Source organism: Aphelocoma coerulescens, chromosome 11, assembly GCF_041296385.1.
Source record: "Aphelocoma coerulescens isolate FSJ_1873_10779 chromosome 11, UR_Acoe_1.0, whole genome shotgun sequence".
Taxonomy (NCBI): Eukaryota; Metazoa; Chordata; class Aves; order Passeriformes; family Corvidae; genus Aphelocoma; species Aphelocoma coerulescens.
The window spans coordinates 20,037,319-20,051,615 of record NC_091025.1 but is presented as its reverse complement, the minus strand read 5'-3'; the positions used below and the strand labels follow the sequence as shown (position 1 = coordinate 20,051,615).

At 37.5% G+C, this 14,297-nt stretch overlaps 1 protein-coding gene across 2 annotated transcripts in view; it reads right to left on the bottom strand.

Moving 5' to 3' along the window:
• LOC138117124 (transcription initiation factor TFIID subunit 4-like) overlaps window positions 1–14,297 on the bottom strand; it is a 161,173-nt gene that overhangs the window by 125,531 nt on the left and 21,345 nt on the right. For both annotated transcript variants that reach the window (XM_069027157.1, XM_069027158.1), the window contains exons 6-8: window positions 13,403–13,492; window positions 11,315–11,572; window positions 1,857–1,962 (exon numbers count right to left, since the gene is read on the bottom strand). In XM_069027157.1, coding sequence (XP_068883258.1) covers window positions 1,857–1,962; window positions 11,315–11,572; window positions 13,403–13,492 — 454 coding nt within the window. The remainder of the gene's footprint in view (window positions 1–1,856; window positions 1,963–11,314; window positions 11,573–13,402; window positions 13,493–14,297) is intronic.

The window sequence follows — 14,297 nt, the reverse complement described above, 5'->3', positions numbered from 1 at the left end:
GTTTTAAGAAGCATTACAGTCTGTTCACATGGATGTACTGAAGAGACCTTACACTTGGGAGATTCACTCTTGTCAAGGAGGAAAATGCAGCACTTTGTGGAGGTCAGCTCAGTTCTGATGTAACTATCCTTAACAAGTCACACTCCACGAAATTATGCTACTGTAGTTTTTATTTAGATGATGTCCTATTCCAGTATATTATCTCCTTCTGCAGGAATACCTAGGTCAGTATAAAATATCATTACACTGGCATTTACAGAAAAAGGTTTTAACACTGTATCACAATGAAGCACTCTGACAGTGCTGCCAGCACACAGGCAGACTGCTCCCTTAGACATGGGCTGCAGGATGACTGATTTTATACTGGGATGGTTTCTAAATGCCTATTCTTGTTTGTTTGGTCTGTGTAAATAAAACAATATACTGGAGGGCTTAACCAAACTTGAGAATTGGAATAAGATCACAAGAAAGTAGGATCTTGCATAAATTGGCTTTTATGAAACCACCATCTACCACAAGCCAAACTGCCAGTTAAGTTGCATTGCACTGGCTGATCAAGGGCTACCAAGAATGAACTCACATTCTGAATCTACTGTTTAAAAAAAAAAAAGATGCCAGTATCATGCAAATTCTCAGCACACTGTTGACATTCACAACTTGGAGACTGAACAAGTAAAGAAATGAAATCTGCCTTCACTCTCAGACACATTAGTCAGAAGTGAAAGCTCATGCTATAAGATGCATGGACACGTTATAAACTCAAGACATGAGTATCAGTGCTATCAAATAAACACATCTTATGGTGAGCAAATGTATTTCTTCCTAACTTGGAAAAACAGCCTACAGGATTACAGCGACAGCTTGGTCTCTGTGTCCATTCAACCTTTGGATTCCCTTAAGAGAACAGAGCAAGTAAAACATCAACTGCTCTTACACATTTTTGGTGCTTTTTTTCCCAAGGAGAACAGAAACGACCAAGCAATGAAGTCGAGTAGGCAGCAATAGCTTTTATGTGCATTTAAACTAGTTTGATTCGTGATTCAGTACCTGGAGATGACAAGCTCTGTATTCCATTACAAACCCTCAGTCATGTAAATGCCCACATCCAGTAAGATACTCTCACACATATTCAGGAAAAATAAAGCCTAAGAGGTTCAGTGGTAGAAAGAAACAAATGGGTATTTATTAGGAAGTAAGGAGGCTTCAAGAATCCTCTTAAAAAGTGGGAAGTATCAGCCAAACATGAACCCACCTGTGCACAGACAGATGAGGAAGGTGTGTAGAAACCACATGCTGTGGCTAATCACAGCATGTCAGGTTGCTGTTGTCAGTTTGTGACCTCACCAAAAAGTAAACATACTGACAGGAGTCAAAGAAAACCAACCTGAGGCTTGAGAAATTTCCCTAGGGCTCCTACCTTGACCTCAGTAGCTGCAGAGATGGGGACTGCCATGTTCTGCTTCAGGAGTATGAATTAGAAATAGGATGATTAAATTGAGGTAACCACTAGGCTTCAGGAAAATGAAGAATTTCTTTCTTGGCCCAGAGTTACAGTTTAGGACAGTGAGAGCCAAGTTCCTGACCTGGTTTAGAACTTTCCATGAAAAACTGCTAAGTAAGGAGCTAAACATGTGAGAGTTTAGTCCTAAGGTTGTTTCAAAACATTTCACTGTGTTGGTCCGAAACACCTTGAAACTGCACATGAAAACATGCATTCTTCAGCCAGCATGAGGTAAAAAATAAATGTCAACAATGTTGCCAATGTCAACACTGTAAGTTTTTCCATGCTACTCGTTTGTAATTACAACGAAATTCATACAAAGGTAACAATCTCACTAAAACATTTAAACCCATACCTTGTGGTCTAATGGTCTGAGTTATTACCACTGGCATCCTAATCTGGGTAGTCTGGCAAGCAGGGGTTCGTTTCACAGTTTGAGCAGATGTTGACTGGATAATCTGCTATTATTAAAGAAAAGTATACTTACATTATACTCTTTATACACAAACACACACAACGTAAATACACTAATACCTGTAATCACCAAGATAAGCACGTGGATCTCTACAAGCACAACCAGCTGGTGACAAAAGTCATATTCATGTAATGCATGTGGTTGTGTGTGTGTGTATATACCTATTTTGCCATTATGCTTTAAAAAAAAAATCAAATCATATACGACACAGATGTCATATCTCACAACCTTCATTAAAAATATATTTCAAAGTCATAAGGTTAATATTAAAATTTAGACTTTTGTCTTCAGAAATTTTACTAGGAAGAAAAGCAGTTCTGTAGAAGAAAATGCTGCAATAATTGTAGTGGTATCCACCTACAAACATCAGGCCTTGCACTAAGTATCTACGCTTTTTAAAGAAAACATACTAAAAATAAATCCTAAAATATTATGGGTTTCAAAGTCAGATATATACAAGAAAGCAAACCAAGTTTTGTGGTGATCATATACTCTGAATCTTTTATATGCTAACTGGATATTCTCAAGCTTTCACTTACTACTAATTCAAGTTCTGAAGTCCTTCCCCAAAACTAAACCTGGGTTAGAAACTTAAAATTTGACCCATAAACAAATCAAATTAAAAAAAAAAAAAACCAACACGTGCAAGGGTCATGTTTAATCAACAGCAAAATGTACATTCACATGATCAGGGACAAGGCAGGCACAGACATAATGAACAGAAGATTCAGAAAGATGTGTGGATGCTGCAGAGCTGTAAAAAACCCCATAAATAAACTCTGAAAATAAAACAGTGGCAAATAGCTACAGGTAAGATTCCAACCACAACTCAGGCATGGCAACTCCAGAAGCCACGTGCTCCTCTCAGTCAGAACTGAGTTCCTCCCACTGCATGAGGTGTCTGCTGGCCCCCGAGCCTGCCCCCGTGGGGTGCAGCATTCCCTCCTGGAAGGCAACACCACACTGCACCTCCACACAGCACCACTCCTACAAAGGGTATCTAAACACACTTGACTTAGCTGGACAACAAACAGCAAAGCAACCTATGGACAAAAGGAAAGGACAAACAGCATCTGCAAATGAGACACAAAAGCAGAGGCTGAGCAATGAGGAAACCGTTCCATTAGCAGGAACCAGGGCTCCAAAACTGGAAAGGGAGGCAGGTGAAAACTACAAACAAGAAAAGAGTAATGAGGGACCTGTGATGTACTCTGGAGAAAAAAAAAAAAAATAGGGCCATTCTGAAGTTACAAAACTGCATTTTGTACATCCTAAAATACAGAGAGCTGAAAAGTTATAATAAACCTGTGGATGTAGAAGTATTAGCAATAACCACCTTGCAGAAAGAGAAAAGGGAAAAAAGATTAAGGATTCAGCTTCAACTATGGACACTGAAGGAAAATGTAGCATCTGTACTAAGCACAGAAATGGAGCAAATAGATATAAATTTATTTGGTCAAGACAGCGAGTGAATAGCCACACTCAGAGGGGAAAGAATAAAGTAGCTACCATGCTTAAAAATAGGAAAGAAACAGAGTTGATCAGTGAAAATAATAGAAAAAAAGTTGAATTTAACTGCATTTTGATGCACAGGAAACATGAACAAGTGTGGTTTTGGTAAAAAGACAATAGTCCACGTGAAAAAAAAAAACCTACATTGGTATAAAAAAGGATAATATTGCCACTTTCACAGTAATTTATTGGATAAGTTTGCAGAGAATAGTAAAGAAAAGCTGCTGTACCCTAATGGGCCAGAAGCCAGGCCATAAAGGAGAAGTGTTGGACCTCTGGACAGAATCACTATCTGGTATTACAGTAATCTTCTGCAATTACCTTTTTTCCCCCTCTCTGTGAAGCAACTTCTACAGTTCAGAACCAAATCTGTTTCCCTTGAACAATATTTTAATGTGAATACCCTACAAAATGAGCTGCTAACACCATTAAAGACAGGACAATATTCAACCATTTAAGATGACATAGGAAATGCCAATATTTCCAATTTCCAAAAACTTTTCTTTTGCCATGTACTGTACTAGGACTTCAATGTATGTACAAACGCTGAGTGCAGAAAATTATTGAGAAACAAACTTTTCCAAGGGGCAGAGACCAAAATCATCATCTTCAACTCCACACAGAAACCAATCAGAAACAAGCACATACTCTTTCAAAAGAACAACTGCACCAGACCTCAGAGTAGCATTTTACACTAAATCCTAGTTTCTCTACTGGAGTTTTAAGAAATGTTTCTACACACATGCAATCTCCAGATCTGGAAGTCATTAAGGAATTAATATTAGCAATTTGTTTCTGAAACAGAGTATGTAACTTCTTTGCAGGCAAACTAGAGACATAGTAAAAACCAATGCATTAGAGGATCCTGCATTAAAATTTATAAACTATCTAAGCCACACTTCATCAATTAAGATAATTCAAACAGTTCTAATCTTCTTGCCTGTTTTCCCAACATCATAAAAATTACCATTAAGTCCTGAGCTTGACTTGAAAGTTGTAGACAATGAACAAGTGTACTAGCAAGCTGGTCTGGGAGACGATTAACTCAAATTATTTCTTATTTCTCACAGACTAGAAGTACACACAACAAGTGTACTCCATGTCACATTATCGATCCATATTCTGAATCAAAGCTGAATGCCACTCAGCAGTTCACAAGCACTGACCCAGACTGAGAGCAGATACAGAAGTTTTAGGACACTGAGGTTATCAGGGACATTACTCCAGCCTGCAGAAAAGGGGAGATCTTAGGGCTGTTTTCAACAACCTTTGGGAAGATGTACAGAAGACAGAGTCAGACTTCCTCAGATGTGGAGAGCAGAAGGATGTAATGCAAAAGACACTAGCTGGAATATAGGAAATTTCAACGTAATATAAGAAAAAAAAATTACCACGAGGGTGGGCAAGCTCTGGAACAGGCTACCCCAAGAGGCTGTGTAATTTCTTCCTGAAGACACTCAAATCATAACTGGTCACATGGGAGACATCTTAATGTGCAAGCAGGAGGCTGCACAAGACACCTCCAGGAGTCCTTTCCAGTCTTTCACCACTATATCCATAAACACATCACCATGGATTTTATAAAAGTGCTGAGTCACAAAAGGTAACAAGACAGAATATAAAAGTCTTCAAAGCTTACATGAACTGTTCATTATTCCACCTCCACTAAAAAGGGAAGCATTTTAATTATGTACACCTCTGAAGACAGCAAGCACAACAATAGAACAACAAAGGCACAGAAAATAGAAAAGACAGAATGTGATTTAATCATTGTCTGGATTCAACAGAGTTTGGAAAATGGCAAAATTACAAAAAAAATTATCATCAAGACAGTGTTGAGACTGTTGGAAGTACTGTTATATACTAGTTATTTCTCTTCAATTTATCTGAAGTTGAAGAATCATGTCCTAGGCTGCTGCACTTTGGAGCTCTTCAAGGAACACACTAAAGCAGCAAAGTCACAGCATTGCTTCTTCAAGTGCAATGTGTGAACAGTTACCTAAATTTTTCTACCATAAAATAATATTTTTCTGCAAAGTAAGATGTACATTTCTCACAATAGAATGTATTCTCCCTTTCTTTTTATTTCATCTTTGAACTTCTCCCCTTGTCATCTTCTCTCCACTATTCACACTCACTTTAATTCACCATTTGTCTGCTCTGCCAGAGCAGTTCCTCCTCTCACCCCCTCAACACTGCAGTAACTCCTCTGTCCTTTGCTAAAGCTGACTATATTTTCACAGGTGAAAAAAGGGATGTTTATACAAAGGTGCTTCCATAAGGCAGCAGACTCATGAAGACAAAAAAAGGCTATATAACAATCACACTACTGATAATCAGAATAACAAAGAAGCAACAGCTGAAATATTCTTTTTTTTTTTCCCTAAGGGTTTTCTTCAAAAAGCGTAGATTCAATAACTCTAGGAGAATAAAGTAATGGTTCTCTCAGGTGCTAATCTCAAGCCAAAAGGCAATGATCATTCCATGACAGGTGTGAATCTTCTACTGTGTAAGTTCTTGCAGGACAGAGAACAAATTACAGACATGAACACAGACCAATAATCAACAACACAACCAACACATATAGACTGAGAAAGAATCCAGCCAAAATACATAAAACGTTCAGAAGCAGAAAGGGAACAGAAGTTATCAGTCTTTCTCATGCCTGCACAGGAGAGACAAAATGAAATAAGAGCCACTACCTACAAACCATTGAAAGGAAAAGTCCTTTAGGACAGTTAGACTAGAATTGATTGCTGAAGTTTCTGAGGACAAGGATTTTGCAAATCTCCTGGACCAGTGCAGATGCACGAGGTTCCAGCCTTTTCTTGCCTCCCTTTTACTTGACAAGGGCTGCAAAACCAGCCCAGCTCAATTCACAGAAATCACCCTTTGCAACAAAAGCATCTGATCCAAAAGCTTAAACCTATCAAGTACTGAAATAAAGACAAAAACACAGTAAACAAGAGCTTCTGCAAAGAATGAAAAACAAAAATAAATTTGAAAAATATATCCTTTACCAAGCATTTTTTTCTCTGAATTAAGTTAAAAAAAAAATTGTGGAAGGAAGAAACAAGACATGCATAAACATATAAAATTCAGAATGGCTGTGGTCTGATATGACATTTATCTTCACTCATGAGTAAACACTTGCTAACTCACTTGTGGCTATGCCACTTGTGATTTATCAGTCTACTCACTCCTGAAGATAAATGTCATATCAAACCTCAGCTATCATGTAATCTGGCAGCATTAACTTACAATGTTCATGCTTTTATGGGCCTAGAATTCATATTTACCATTGCTTACCATACTGCAGCAGCAGCTACAGTTTTTCAATGGTGCCTCAAAATCTGCATAAGCAATTATTTTTCCTCCCAAATAAAATGAATTGACTATTTAAAAACTTAGCATATAAATTTTAATGTTAATATGACAACAATATTATTCCATTGAGTATAGGTTTTCAACAAAGAAATGAAGAAAAATAAAACAGAAGCCACAAGATCACTTGTCCCACCTGCTCCTCAATTTATTATACAATTCTTCCTACAATGGTCAAATGGTCTACTTTTGGGTGTTTTCAATTATGACTTTTTCATCACTATCTTTGGGAGTCTGATCTACCATCTAATATTCTCTCTTTCTTTAAGGATTTTTTGCCTTATATCCTACCTAAATCCTACTTCATTTAATTATATCCTGTAATTCATATTTATACCATCTTGGTCTGCTCCAAATAATGGTCTTTTATTCTCCCATATAATCAGTGTTTGACCAAGTTATGTGTGTTCAATTATCTTAAGCTTTTCTTTTAATCTTTGCTTTCAAGCCTGGCCTTTTGTTATTGATTTCTAAACAGCAATCATTGACAATATTCTCCTTATATTAATGTACAGCCCACAAAATTCTGAAAATAAAGTCCATGATAACAGCTCAGAAACTCACTGGGCTGTGTTTCAAATAGGCATACAATTTGTCAAGGATAGGCTTTGTTCCTGTCAATGGATCCCAGACATCTACTGCTCAACATCCATTTTAATTTAAATTTTATTGCACACCGAATTCCACGTCAGTGGCTAGATCTTTATTAGTTCATTAATAGAAAATACTCCTTTTATCCAAACAGCCGTCTATTACTCTTCCACTTCTAAGCTGCCTTGCAGACAAGGCAAAAAGAAAATGATTTCCTAAAATTTCACTAAAACGTGTAAAATTACATTCATTCATGAACAGAAAAGTGATGCCAGAAAAGCTTCAGTGGAGAATTAAAAAGCCAAGCAGAACATCCCCATATAACGTAATTCTATTCTGCTGTTGTATCTTGTTTCCAAATTCCATTACTCTATCTCAAGTTTGAGAGACTCCAACCACTGTGACAGTGCAGAGAAAGTGTCAGTAGATGTTTGAGCAAATCCTGTTCTAATGTAACTTAGAACATGGCAGAGTCTACCCTCTGGACACTGTGCACAATTAGTGGCGATGTATTTCCATACATCCCTCCTAATCCTAGACCTGCATGAATCTTTGTATCACTTTGTATATAATTAAATTTGTTTTAATTAAGATGGATCACTGGTTTACTGGGGGTTTTTATCACTCAAGTTTAATACTTGGCTTTAACCTCCAGGAGTACTTTCTCCTTATGATGCAGTCAGTGCCAATACAATGCATAAAGTGCAAATCCATCTCCATTACTCATCAATCTACTTACAACCTCAACACATGTAACAAAGAACATCTCTCTTATTCATACAAATTTTGCCTGCTGTTAACATCCAAAACAAGACAGACAATGTCTGCATCTGTGAGGCAACATAGAGCACATGGACTCTAAGAATGGCAATTTAGACAAACTTTGAACATTGCACTTAGAACAATTTAAAAAATTGATTGCTGGATTATCTCATTAGTATCTCATCAATAAAATATTAGCCTAAGATTGCTCCCCTTTTCTCTACCTAGAAGTAGCACTATCTAGCTTTATAAAGTATTGTTTTTCATAGTTTGGAACACAATTCCAGTACAAAACAGATTAAAAAGTCTCCTGTTTCATGTCTGCTAACATTGTACATTTCAAAGCCTTTGTGCAAGCTATGGGGCATGCTGACAGTGTACACGGGATTTTCATGTTGCAAGGCACCTCAGTGTAACTGGAGAGAGCATCACCAAAGCTGACACCTTTGAGAAACAGAAAAGTCAAAGGAAGGAACAGCTAACAGACCCTCCACATTTTAAGGGAAACTGGACTACTGTAAATTGGCTGGTATGAAAAGATCTATATTCTAAAACAGGCTTGCCCTTCTGCAGCTGGACAGTTTGCAAAGCCAGCTGGAACTCTCTCCAATGAGCTTCAGGCTTGGAAAAGCTGGAGCTCAGCCAGTTCCTCCATCAGTGCTGGCCACCCTCAGGCAAGCCAGCTGCAATCTTCCTCTTCCGGACAAGTCCAAGGCAAGATGGCCAGCAGCTCTTTCTGTGCTCTGATTTCGGGGAGCACTGAGAACTGTGACAGTGTGATCACTGTCACTACAAAAAAATCAATACTTATGAGCAATTACTGGGGTGATATGGAGCTGCTGCTGTGTTGTCTGCTTGGCACCTGAGTTGATGGCTTCTGTGCTAAGATCTTTTGATGCAGTAACTCTTGATGTCTGATGCTGCTTTTGTCTGTCTAGAACTACTTTGAGGGTCATTAAGTGCCTGGTTAATGTAATGTTTGATTCTATTAACTAACGACTGATAAATTTAAAGGAAATATGAAAAGACAGTTTCACACTAAAGCAAATACATTATGATTTTTAATGTATTCTCCCCAAGTATTTTCCAGAAAAGGAATAGTATTAACCATAGTTTTGCTCTGCACAATTTGTGACCTTTTGGAAATGTAGGGGTCATTTCATGTACCCAGTAAATGAAAATTCAGCCCTAGACCTGTGACCTCCTTACAGACAGAAAACCAATTTCTCTTGCCCATCAGATCAATCTCCACAATGTTACTTGAGCAGTTTTCAGCTCCTCCTATGACACAGGCATGTCAAAAAAGCTCTTCACATTGTTGATCTCTACTCAAGTTAACATCCTGATTGCTTGCTCTGAGTATCCACTGACATGAGACAGGCAGAACATGCCTCTCCCAGAAATTTGGCTTTATCCCAATTGGAAAATACTGCACCAGAACTATAATGGTATGAGTGAGAATTCCTGTGGTCTTACACATTTTTGTCCTACATCAGTGTTTCACAAAAGGTGGGGTGCAACCTGCCTAGCGGGCACAGGAGCACTTTAGGTGGGCTGCACGATACTGGAAAAAGCCATGTTACATGGCAGTAGGTTAGTCTTAAGATTGTGGCATGACATAAGGCCAGACTTACTGGCCATGGACATTTCTACTTGTAAGCAATCTGTCAGCTGTAGGCAGAGATCTGCTTACCCTGGGACAGGGAGTAATTTTTACACCTACTGCCTGTAATTATCACCAGTTTCTGCTCTTCTACCTAGAAGAGCCAAAGCTACTGTCCATTCAGTCATGAAACATGGACAAATCAAAGAGATGTCACAAAAAGTGTGAGGAACACTTTTCTAATTCATACAACAATCTAGACAGGGTGGGGAGAAGCCATCTCAGAAAAAGTAAGAACGCAAGTGGCTGGACTTGCATTGAAACAGCTGAGTTAAGGTGAAAAACACCCAACTGTCTTATGTGTATTACAACTGCCAGAGTCAGAAATCTTAGCATTCAAGGTCTTATTACACATTAAAATTATGCTCGCTAAAGGATTATTAAATTATATTAATTTTATTTTAAAGTTAATAATTTAACCACTAGAAAGTGTTTGTAACGTTCAAGACACAGCTCAGAGTGTATTTTCAGACTGTACACTGCAACTTTTAAATTAAAGCAAAAGAAATATTCTCTCTCAACACACCTTACAAATTACTTAAATGCTTTATAGAGCCTAGAAAGTCAAGGACAGATCACTGTAAGGTTTTACATTATCACGTATGCATTTCTTGACCTTGACAATATAAATTTTTTACCAACTTGATACATGTTCTGGACCTATCTATATGATTTTGAAACCTAAGTGAAGTACTTTACTCACACATACACAGAAACCACAGACCAGGAAACTCTCACAAAGGGTAGTAATGCCTGTATAAACTCAAGGCCTTGTAAAATCCTTAACATCTTTTAATTACAAGTGCAAACATACACACAAGATCCTGAGTAACAGCAGAATAAAGTCAGCACACTCTCAGTGACTACCTGGCTGTACAGTTGCCTTACTGGTAGTGCCTTTGAAATTAATGAATCTAAGCACATAATATTCCACTATGCACAACAAAGACACAGTTCAGTGAGTAACAGAGAATGGCATTATTTCTAAACAAAACATCCTGGTACAGCACAGCTATTCTTCTACAAGATTTTATAACTATGTGCAGAAGAGTTTAAAATGAGAGTTCATTTTAATTTCAAAGCAAAGCAGCATACCTAATGACATACTTAACATTAAACTCTTGGCTGCAAATCTTGGAAAGCTTTCGGTTCTACATTTGTAATTCCCTCAAATTCCACTGTGCTCATACAACAATCACTCTGTTGCAGACAAAAAGGCCAAGAGTGCACTTCCTTAAATTTATGTTAATAATCTTATCTAAATGGTTGAGCATACATGTGAAATGAGAGAAAATGAGGTACTACCACATACCACAGAATATGATACAAACAAAAAAGAATTTTCCCAAACAAGCTGCAATAAAAGTGACACTGCAAACTGCTATACAGTTCATTAAGAAACCCTCTTTTACTCTATAGTACTTACCAGTTGAGAACTCTGATTTGACTGTACCACCTTAACCTGAGGAGGCTGCACTGTATTTGATACAGAGACTGTGCAAATGTTGTTTGGTTGCCTTATTCCTATTGTCTGCGTTGTGACAACAGAGGAAATGCTTCCCGAGGCAGATTGAGGTATAACTTGTGAGAGCTTGGTTTGTTGGAGTGACTGCTGAGACGGCTGTCCTTGCAAAACCAAATGTTGACTATTCAGTAAAGATTGTCTCAGTGCAGGTAGACTTTTCTAAAAACAGAAGAAAGTTTATGAAATATCAAATTCAGCAGATTGACAAAAAGCATTTTGAAATTAGCTGGAAACAATTAAAAGAATGGATCTTTCTTTCCAATTTTACTAACTGCCTAATCATCAAACAGAAGTAAAATCAAACATACTTTGTAAGAGAAAGTTCAGTTTACATTTTTAATAAGCTTTCAGCTTGGATTTAGCAACCTTGTAGATTTTCATGTACCCTTAATCCACTGTAGCAGTAAAATACAACACTCTTCTTCTCAAGACTATCTAGAACTTGTAGCTTAGGTCTTTGGAAGGGCAAGAAATGGAAGCAGAAAAGGTAGAACCACAGAACAACCCTATTCCCACTGCACCCTAGAAGTGGCAAGCTGCACCAAATTACTCCTCCTGACACACCTCCAGTACCTAGAACCAGATGATTTCACTCTCAGTGCCCTACAGCAGTAGCTGTTTATTGTATTGTTTCTGAAGTAATGTACTGTGATTGGAATAAAAAAGTGTACTACTGTAAGCTCCATGTTCATACCACTTCAAGGAGAACATGCTTCCAAAAGGCTGTACTGTACCTTCATGAACAAACTTTTTACTTTTTAAGTGGCAGAAGTGTTCTTTTGAAGTGCTCCCTGAGGCAGCTGTAGAATGCAGCAGTGTTCAGCCCAAGCTACAGTTCTTTCTAAACTTCTAATATTGATCTAAAAACTTAATGCCTGTTGCCCAGAAAGGACTTCAAAGAAAGGAAATAAATCAAAACTTATCATGATGCTAGAAGTGACTGCAGTAAAAGCCACAAACAAGAGTTAATGATAACTTGAAAAAACAGAAGCAGAAAGTTCTGAAGCAAAGTTGCAGGGAGACAAGAGAGAGAGGAAATCTGTCCTAAACAGAGAAGTTTTGAACTAGACCGAAAATACTTTTAAAATCGTATTTGTGGTTTTGTTGGGACTTAAACACGCTTTTTATGTTTGTATATAACCCTGCATATGGAAGTCATTGTAGCTAATTTACAGAACCAATTAAAAGTTAAATTTACCCTCACATATACTAACTTAGGACCCAACAATAAATCTGTGTGGTATCACATCAGAAATTCTGCTGTTGATTAGTTCCAGATTAGAAGCAGAATCATCTAATCAGCACCTTTATCCAGTTTGGTTTTTCATAATTATTGCTACATGTGGATTGAAAGTTACCAATGACCCAAACATAGATTAGAAAAACAGTATGGAAACAGCTCATTAAATTACTTGAAGCATTCTGTAGAAATAACTTGGGACTCTTTGTGTGAATGTTTTTCTTCTTCACAAAAAATTACTTACTACCACAGAAAAGTGTATTTATTAGAGAAGTAAAGGATCACTACAGAATAGCCAATGGATGGTTTCCAAACTAGGGAGTAGCTATTTTTTTCTTTAAAATCTAATTACTGCAACACTCTAGATCAGGGCTACTCGAGCTGTGAACTCCAGATCAGCTCTGGACAGCAAATACATTTTTCTTAAAGCTCAGCCAAGGTCCCAAACACACAAGATCTCCCTCCTGTAGGAGCTCCCTACTTCTCACCACTGTCCCAGGCTGTTGGAGCAGGCCAGGGCAGCACAGGGCCACACAAGCTGTGAGCAACACAGCCTGGCCTGACACAGGTGGAGCCTGCACGGGACTTCCAGACAAGATCTTGGCAGAAATGGGCAGCATTTAGAAGTAGAAAAAGTGTAGTCCTGCTCTGGACCAGTGAAGATAATACCACTTAAAAAGGATATTCTAAGACTTAATGTAATGAAATTTTGCATTGAAATAAATTTATCCAAACAATATTCACATTACCTTAAGGAAAGGTACAAGATATGGCTGAGGAGATGATTTGAGTTCTGTTTGAAGGCGGCCTGTAAATTCTTCTGGATCAATCTTTGCATCCTTAGTGTGAAGAAAAAAAAAGTGTTAACATCTCAGTTCAGTTGTTTGGCTGCCTCTTTCCCAGCTAATACATACACATATCTCTCTAGCTAAATAGGCTGCCATAGCAAAAACTTCCAGAGCTGAAGTCTCTTAGCTCCCCTCTAAGATCCTTCTGTCAAGCACTAATTCAAACACGTAACATGGCACTCAAAATTCAGACAAGCCCCTTGGGGATGCACAATTTAAGACAAAATGAGGCTCTGGAAATACTCAAGTCTCTTTTGGGACTCCACTCTCTTGCTAACATTTACATAGTGATTTCTTTTTTTTAAATTAAAAGAAAACTACAACAACAACAGGTTGTTGCCATAACCTTACAAATATAAAATTTGTCAGCCTTTGTAATAATTCCATAACCAATTCTGATGGTACAATTTAACTTGTAGAATCTGTATATAAAACTATATATGTAAAGCATGGCCATACATAAAAAGCATACTTATAAGTAGATATAAAATTTTCTCCTCAATGAATTTGTATGTATACTCACAAAATACTTATAAATATATCAAATACATAATCAGCCACTTATTTAGTAGTTAATTGAAAAGAATTCTAACTTGGGTGCATTTTATGATACTTCCAAAGTATCACTAGTTCAAGTTCAGGTTGTAATAAAAACATTAATTAGCCTTCCTGACTGATACAGAACAAGAGAAAAACCAAACCCAAACAAGCTTCAATAAATACATTTATTATTTATGTGTGTTGGTACTTTGTTTAAAATACTGTAAGTAGTTACCTTTACTTATTTACTCTTTTC